Source organism: Nicotiana tabacum, chromosome 7 (assembly GCF_000715075.1).
Source record: "Nicotiana tabacum cultivar K326 chromosome 7, ASM71507v2, whole genome shotgun sequence".
NCBI lineage: Eukaryota > Viridiplantae > Streptophyta > Magnoliopsida > Solanales > Solanaceae > Nicotiana > Nicotiana tabacum.
In genome coordinates, this window is record NC_134086.1 from 92025373 (window position 1) to 92034680 (window position 9308).

General features: G+C 38.4%; 1 protein-coding gene across 1 annotated transcript; it reads left to right on the forward strand.

Annotated features, from left to right (window-relative positions):
• Positions 1-1055: 1055 nt before the first annotated feature.
• On the forward strand, positions 1056-7875 carry LOC107831025 (very-long-chain aldehyde decarbonylase CER1-like). Its single transcript, XM_075257399.1, has 6 exons — positions 1056-1399; positions 1489-1596; positions 1782-6994; positions 7072-7173; positions 7261-7434; positions 7534-7875. Exons 1-3 carry the CDS (start codon positions 1163-1165, stop codon positions 1950-1952), a joined length of 516 nt encoding a protein of 171 aa, XP_075113500.1. The 5' UTR covers positions 1056-1162; the 3' UTR covers positions 1953-6994; positions 7072-7173; positions 7261-7434; positions 7534-7875.
• The last annotated feature ends 1433 nt before the right edge of the window (positions 7876-9308 follow it).

Here is a 9308-nt window from a genome sequence, read left to right on the forward strand (position 1 = left end):
GTGGTTATTAATTAAGGCCCATTTTTAGCATTAAAATAGAGAAGGTAAATTTCATAATAAGTCACAAAAAAGTCATAATGCCGGAAATCCAACCTTGTCGATGCACCAAATTAAAATTATTGTTACTGGTTTAAATCGTCACATCAACACATCCCACATTTTAATCCAACTTTTAATATAATAAATACCTTGAAAAAAGGACCAGCATACTTCAAAGTTCAAATATTTGTACTTTTAACAAAGACATATACGGTTTGTGTGATTGTCATAAAGATGTTTGACTTTATTAGTGTTTGACTAAAAAAGTATTAAACCTTTTAGTTAAGCCAATTAATAATAAATTAAAGGGCGAATCTTAGTTAAACTTAATAAACTCTAGATCAATTATAACAGGATATTCGTGAGATGAACATTGTTCAAGAGCATTAAATAACAGATTTAATAATCAATGATTAGCAATGCATATGATAACATGAACATGCAATAAATGTAGATAATGATAATAAGTGTAATAAGAAAGGATCTACCACCCAATTATTGTATGATTGAGATGTTCCTTTCTTCTATCAGTGACGTGAAAAGGTGAGAAGTGAATATGGATATGAAATCTTTGGATCTTGTGAGCAAAGGTTTAACAACATGTGCCCAAATAATATAGTGAGTGAACAAGACAACTTTTGTATCTTCTTTCTCAGTCAACCTTTACATGTGTCTTTATCGGAAAGTCCAGATCCTTTTTGTTCTCTATCTCTTACTATTGATAAGGGACGTATCCAAGAAACTCTAAAAAGTACAATATAAGGAATATCCAAGGGAATATTCGTGGTGTCCTTTTCTAAGCCAGTCACACCGTTACAATTGCAACTCCAGTTACTCGTCCTCGGCAACAATCCTTACGAGGGCGACCCCTTCGTTATAATGTCGTGGTAGACCCTATCCTTGGCATGACTTATCTGCAGTTACCGAGTTGCCAAATTTCGACCAATAAAATTAGGTTCTTGAACTTTTAATTAAAAAGAATCTAATAAATTAAATTATACATGGCACAATTGATTAAGGTTGGCGTGTTGTAGGGATGATCAGATCATACTTAATGGGCTGTTATATTATATCACATATCTGATGTTGGAACAAGCTCATCATCCGCGTTTGTGGAGAACTGATGGCATCATTATTATTGCTTTGCTTCATATTGGTCCTGTCGAGTTTCTCTATTATTGGCTTCACAGAGCTTTGCACCACCATTTTCTCTACTCTCGTTATCATTCGCATCACCACTCCTCCATTGTTACTGAGCCCATCATGTGTCTTGGATTTAAGGTCACACATTTGTTGTCGAGAGAAATTTATTCAAGAATCTCAAATTACAAACTTGGCTATCCCAAAGTGTCGCATACAAGTAAGTAATGAAAAATTATTCAAGATTGTTCCATATTTTGGATCCGTTGTTACAGAGATTATTTGGCATGATTCTTGATTGTGTTGCAGTACTTAATGAAATCGCGAAGAGAGACTATTAACAATTTGATGGAGGAAGCAATCATTGAAGCAGATCAGAAAGGCATACAAGTTTTGAGCCTTGGACTCTTAAATCAGGCAAGTCAAAGTATATGTCTAAAAAATCTAATGATATCACAAAATTTATGTAAGCTATCACAAAATTGTTATTATGGAGAAAAAGATTTAAAGAAAATTAACCTCTCTCTCGATATCAAGGGCTGTAGGCTGAACCAAAATGAACAGCTGATACTTCTGGTTTTATACAAATTTAACTTTTCCAGGAAGAGAAGCTGAATAACAATGGTGAACTTTACATAAGGAGAAATCCTCAGCTGAAAGTGAAGGTGGTAGATGGAAGTAGCCTAGCTGCTGCTGTGGTCGTAAATTCCATTCCTAAAGGAACTTCCCAAGTTGTCCTTGTTGCGGAAGCCAAATGTATAGAGTGTGAATAAGTCACAACTACTATACCAAAAATTATGACAGCCACCAAATAATAAATAAGACAATAAAGCAATAATAAAGGGAACACCAGAATTTACGAGGTTCGGCTAATTCTGCCTACTCCTCGGACACAACCAAATATTTTATTCCACTCCAAAATACAAGTGAAATAATACTAAAGAGAGAAGATACAAATGCCTTAAACAGATGAGAAGGCAAATGAGAGGTGTGTTTCAATCCTAAACATTAGGCCTTCTTTTATAGGGGAAAAATCCCCTCCAAACTTAACTCCCAACCAATGTGGGACTTTGGCATTTTGCCAAACTTCAACAAATCTCCACCTTGGCAAAATTCCACATTTTCAATTCTCTCTCAATAACAAATTTTGGTTGTGTCTTCATCTTCAATCTTCAGTGTTCAACAATGTTGATCAAATCCAAACAATGTTGAAACTTGACCGCAGTCACCACCTTTGTCAGCATATCAGCAGGATTCTCTGTAGTATGAATTTTCTTCACCGTGACTCCACCTTCTTCTATGATTTCTCGTACGAAATGATACCGAACATCAATGTGCTTCGTCCTTGCATGATAAACTTGGTTCTTCGCTAATTGAATAGCACTTTGACTATCACAAAAAATTGTGATACCTTTTTGTTCAACACCAAGCTCCTTTAGCAATCCTTGAAGCCAAATTGCCTCTTTCACAGCATCTGTAATAGCCATGTACTCTGCCTCTGTTGTAGACAAAGCAACTGTTGACTGCAAAGTAGACTTCCAACTAACTGGTGCCTTTGCAAAAGTAAACACATAACCAGTAGTTGATCTTCGTTTGTCCATATCACCCGCAAAATCTGAGTCACAATATCCAACTACAGACTGATTGTCTTCCTGCTCAAAAACTAACCCAACATCTACAGTATTATGAATATACCGTAGAATCCACTTCACAGCTTGCCAATGTTCCTTCCCTGGATTGTGCATATATCTGCTAATAACTCCAACAGCTTGTGAAATGTCAGGCCTTGTGCAAACCATTGCATACATCAAGCTACCAACAACATTTGCGTATGGTAACTTTGACATATACTCTCGTTCAGCTTCATCCATTGGCGACATAGTAGTACTTAGCTTAAAATGGGAAGCAAGTGGAGTACTAACTGGCTTAGTCTTGTCATCTATGCCAAAACGTTGAAGTACTCTCTTCAAATATTCCTTTTGAGATAAACAGAGTTTCTTTGAACGTCTATCTCTAATTATCTCCATGCCAAGAATTTTCTTTGCCTCACCCAAATCCTTCATCTCGAACTCCTTCTTCAGTTGAATCTTCAACTTATCAATTTCTTCCAAATTCTTGGAAGCTATCAACATATCATCAACATATAGGAGAAGATATACAAAGGAACCATCTTTAAGCTTGTGCAAATACACACAATGATCGTATTTGCTTTTCTTGTACCCTTGCCGCAACATAAACTCGTCAAATCGCTTGTACCATTGTCTAGAAGATTGTTTCAATCCGTACAACGATTTTTCAAGTTTGCACACCATATTTTCTTTTCCAGCAACTTTGAATCCTTCTGGCTGAGTCATGTAGATTTCCTCCTCCAAGTTTCCATGTAAAAACGCAGTTTTTACATCCATCTGAACTAGTTCCAAATCCAATTGTGCTACCAAAGCCAACATAATTCCAATGGAGGAATGTTTTACAACTGGAGAAAACACTTCATTGTAATCAATTCCCTCCTTTTGAGCATATCCTTTGGCCACCAATCTTGCTTTGTAGCGAACATCTACTTGGTTAGGAAATCCTTCCTTCTTTGCAAATACCCATTTGCACCCAATTGCTTTCTTTCCCTTCGGCAGATTGGCCAATCTCCATGTATGATTCTGATGAAGGGACTGTATCTCATCATTCATGGCAATCCTCCACTTATCTTCTTCTGAACTTTGAACAGCGTCTTTATAAGTAGTAGGAACATCATCAGCTACAATTGAGGTTGCACAAGCAACCGTCTCTATGAGACGAACAGGTTTCGTTATTGTTCTTTTTGGCCTGCTGGTTGCTATTGATTCAAGTTGTTGTTGAGATTCCTGAGTTGGAATCTCCTCTACTGGCTCTCCTTCCAGAGGGTAATCTTCATTTGTTTCCTCCTCTGCTTCTTGTGTAGGAAAAATAAATTTTCCCTCAAACTCCACCTGCTTAGAAGCACCTTCATTTTGTTTGGTATCTTCTGTTACCTTATTTACCATAGCAAATTCATCAAAGGTAACATCTCTGCTGAATATTACTTTCTTTGTCATAGGGCACCATAAGCGATATCCTTTGACTCTAGAAGTAATTCCCATAAAAATAGCCTTCTTTGCCCTTGGATCCAATTTTGACTCCGTCACATGATAATATGCAGTTGAGCCAAACACGTGCAAAGAGTTATAATCTACAGCAGGTTTTCCGTACCATTTTTCAAATGGTGTTTTGCCATCAATAGCAGCAGATGGTAGACGATTAATGAGGTGGCATGCATATGTAATTGCCTCAGCCCAAAATTCTTTGCCCAAGCCAGCATTGGACAACATACACCGTACCTTCTCCAGCAAGGTCCGGTTCATACGTTCTGCCACTCCATTCTGTTGTGGTGTATGTCTAACAGTGAAGTGTCGGACGATGCCATCATTTTCACAGACCTTATTGAAATGATCATTTTTGTATTCACCTCCATTGTCTGTGCGAATACACTTGATCCTCCTGCCTGTTTGATTCTCCACCATCGTCTTCCATTTGAGAAAAATTCTCAGCACTTCATCTTTGTTTTTCATTGTATACACCCACACTCTTCGAGAAAAATCATCAACAAAGGTTACAAAATAGTGCTTCCCACCCAATGAAGGTGTTTTGGAAGGACCCCAAACATCAGAGTGTACATAATCCAAAATGCCTTTAGTATTATGGATCGCTGTACCAAATTTAACCCTTGTCTGTTTCCCTTTGACACAATGCTCACAAAACTCCAAGTTGCAAGCCTTTACTCCTTTTAACAATCCTTGATCTGATAGAGTTTTCAAGGATTTTCCTCCAGCATGTCCCAAGCGCATGTGCCATAGCTTGGTTGCTTCTGCCTCTTTGTCGTCACTGGATGTTACTGTCGCTGTCCCAATAACTGTACTGCCACGATAGCGGTACATATTATTATTCTTCCGATTAGCCTTCATTACCACTAGTGCACCGGAGCATACTCTCATCACTCCATTTTCTGCAATGATTTTGAACCCTTTTGATTCTAGGGCTCTCACAGAGATGAGATTCTTCTTCAAATCCGGTACATATCGAACATCTATCAATGTTCTGATCATTCCATCATGGTTCCTTAATCGTATTGAACCAATGCCATATGAGGTAAGAGGGCTGTTATCCGCTGTGTGGATGACTCCATATTCTCCTTCTTGAAATTCCATGAACCAGTCCCTGTTGGGACACATATGATAGCTACAAGCCGAGTCCATCAACCATATGTCTGATGATGTTGATGACTCTGTTGTAACTAATGAGAAGTCTGAATCATCACAATCAGCTACATTTGAATCCATAATGGCCTTTCCATTGTTATGTTTGGCCTTATTCTTCAACTTCAGACAGTCTTTCTTCCAGTGCCCTTTTTCTCGACAAAAGGCACATTCATCTTTGCTGGGTCTGGATCTTGACTTGGATCTTCCCTTCTTTGTCCTCGTTTGATTTTGAGGACGACCCCTCACAAATAGTGCTTCTCCTTCTCCGCCCTTCTGTTTTTCTCGCTTTCTTTGTTCATAGCTGTACAAAGCTGAACAAACTTCTCTGAGAGAAATTTCGTCATTTCCATGGAGTAGAGTAGTTTCAAGGTGCTCGTACTCATCAGGAAGTGACGCCAACAACATTAAGGCCAAGTCACCATCATCATAAGTTGTATCCATATTTTGCAAATCTGTGACCAACTTATTGAAACTGGTGATATGTTCATTCATCGTGGTACCAGGAACATAGGTGAAGTGAAACAGTCTCTTCTTCATGTACAATTTATTTTGACTGTTTTTCTTCAAAAATTTATCCTCCAGTGCTTTCCATAATTTACTTGCAGAAGTTTCCTTTGTGTATGAATATTTCTGCTCTCTAGCAAGGTAGGATCGAATGGTACCGCAAGCAACACGGTTGATAATTCTCCAATCTTCTTCTCCAATAACATCTGGTTTCTTTTCTTCAATGGCCAGATCTAACCCTTGTTGAAAAAGGACATCTAGAACCTCGCCTTGCCACATCCCAAAATGTCCGGACCCGTCAAAAATTTCTACCGCAAATTTCGCATTTGACACAATTCTTGTCATAAGCGAAGATGCCAATGATGACGTATTGTTGACACTTGATGTAGATTCTTCTTGTTTATTGTCCCCCATATTTGACACAAATATTATTTAATAGCTGACGACACAAATCAAGATTATTTCCTTTCTGATGTAGAAGATCAGACTAAGCTGCAACTACAGAGCATACTCAGACAGAACCTTGACTCAGTTACCAAGATAAATCTTTTCTGATGTGGAAGATCAGACTATGCTGCAACCACAGAGCATACTTAGACAGTACCTTGGCTCTGATACCAATTGTTGCGGAAGCCAAATGTATAGAGTGTGAATAAGTCACAACTACTATACCAAAAATTATGACAGCCACCAAATAATAAATAAGACAATAAAGCAATAATAAAGGGAACACCAGAATTTACGAGGTTCGGCTAATTCTGCCTACTCCTCGGACACAACCAAATATTTTATTCCACTCCAAAATACAAGTGAAATAATACTAAAGAGAGAAGATACAAATGCCTTAAACAGATGAGAAGGCAAATGAGAGGTGTGTTTCAATCCTAAACATTAGGCCTTCTTTTATAGGGGAAAAATCCCCTCCAAACTTAACTCCCAACCAATGTGGGACTTTGGCATTTTGCCAAACTTCAACGGTCCTTCGAGGCCATTTATCCAAAGTTGCTTACTCCATTGCCTTAGCATTGTGCCAAGGAGGAATTCAGGTATATTTGATTATTAATCTACTCCACAATATCCGTTTTCCTTTCGCTCCTTTTGAATGTATGTTTTGTATATATAGGTTGTCACGTTAGACGAAGAAGAGTACAAGAGACTTAACACAAAGCTAACCCCTGAGGCTGCAACTAACTTGGTCCTGTCGAAATCTTATAATGTTTCAAAGGTACGTATAAACCAAAATACATCAAAATGCTTACTGTCCTGAATCTTGATAATTCATAACCAAAAGAGGTTCTTGATTATGCTGTAGACATGGCTAGTAGGGGATGGATTGAGTGAAGATGAACAATTAAAAACACCAAAAGGAACATTATTCATTCCTTATTCACAATTCCCACCAAGTAAAGCTCGTAAGGATTGCTTCTACTTCAGCACACCAGCTATGATTCCTCCAAAACATCTTGAAAATATAGACTCTTGTGAGGTTAGAGACGGTTATCTAATATCCTTAATTTCTCTTTAATTATGTTGATCTTCTTCTTATAGTAATTGCAATATAATTCTAGAATTGGTTGCCACGAAGGGTGATGAGCGCATGGAGAATAGCTGGAATTTTGCATGCCTTGGAAGGTTGGAAAGAGCACGAGTGTGGCAACATGATGTTTGATATTGACAAAGTATGAAAAGCTAGTCTTGATCATGGTTTTTGCCCATTAACCATGGCTTCTGCTACTGAATCCAAGACCTAGAAATATAGATTATATGATCATATCTTGGATCCATGGTCAAGTGTATCAGCCATTTGCATTAGGTGATATTTCCAGAGCTCTGTATGCATCGTATAAGATGTAATTTGAACAAATTTTGGAGCATGAATCATCACTTCTATTGATTAACAAACTTTTTGTTAATCTCCCTTTTCATTTCCATTAACTTTATTTTCCTTCATTCTTCATTGGATTTCCAGGTTTCCTTCGTGAATTGAGAACTCTCAGTTAATAACAAATCTGTGACAAATGGTATCAGTGCCTCTTTAATGGAGATTCCACTGTTTTATTTTATGATCTATTCACAAAATCCTATAAAAGATAAAGAGGGAATTCTTAACTGTGTCGGCTAATAAAAATGAAAGCTAAAATTAATGCTCAAAGAAAAAGAACAGAGTATTGTTTTTCAAGGGATATGATTAAAAGTTGGCATGCCAATGTCAATTCCCAATTGCCTGAACCTATAAAATCTACAATAATAAATGAAAGTATCAATTGTTAACTTTGACATTCACTTAATGGATGGAAGCCAAATTAAACTTACCGCAAATGTCAAGAGACATTCAGAGCATTACAGTGCAACCAGTTATATGAACATCCAGAATGATTTGCAGGCTTCCCGCTCTGTCCACCCTAACCACATAGACACAACTATCGGTGTGACGACCCGGCCAATCGTCTCATAAGTTACCGTCCCGTTTTTTCCATTTATGCTTCTTTATGCTTCGTTATCCGTGTTTTATGTGGTCGAGTTGGTTGGTTTGCGTTCAGAGTGGATTTGGTAAGAAATGAGACACTTAGTCTCTTTTAAAAAAGGTTAAGTTGGAAAAGTCAACCGGATGTTGACTTATGGGTTAGAGGGCTCGGATGTGAGTTTCGATGGTTCGGTTAGCTTCGAGAGGTGATTTATGACTTAGGAGTGTGATCAGAATTGGTTTTGGAGGTCCGGTGTAGAATTATGCTTGAATTGACGAAGTTAGTATGTTGGCGATTTTCGGTTGATGGGTGAGATTTTGATCCGAGAGCCGTAATGGAATTCCGAGAGTTGAAGTAGCTTCGTTATATCATTTGGGATGTGTGTGCAAAATTTCAGGTCATTCGGACGTGTTTTTGTTGGGTTTTTGATCGAAAGCATATTTCGGAAGTTTTTAGAAAACTTAGGCTTGAATTCGATGAGTTTTGGGTAATTTAATGTTGTTTGAGGTGTTTTGATGATTGGAGCAAGTTTGAATGAGGTTTTAGAATGTGTTGGTGCTTTTGGCTGAGGTCCCGGGGGCCTCGGGTGAGTTTCGGGTGGTCAATCGGACCTCTTTTGAGTTTGGAAAGTTGCAAAAAATTGATCTCAGCAGTTGCAGCATAAGGGTCCTCGCGTTCGCGAAGAGTAAGAGGAGGAAGGTATGAAATTGACCTTCGCGTTCGCGAGGCAGGCCACGTGTTCGCGAAGGGGAGTGAGCCTGGTGCATCGCGTTCGCGAGGGGTACTGTCGCGTTCGCATAGAAGGATTTGAGTCAGTGGATTAGAAGTGAAATTGTGCTTCGCATTCGCAGGTGTGTTGTCGCGTTCGCGAAGGGTCGCCTAGGCAAAGCATCGC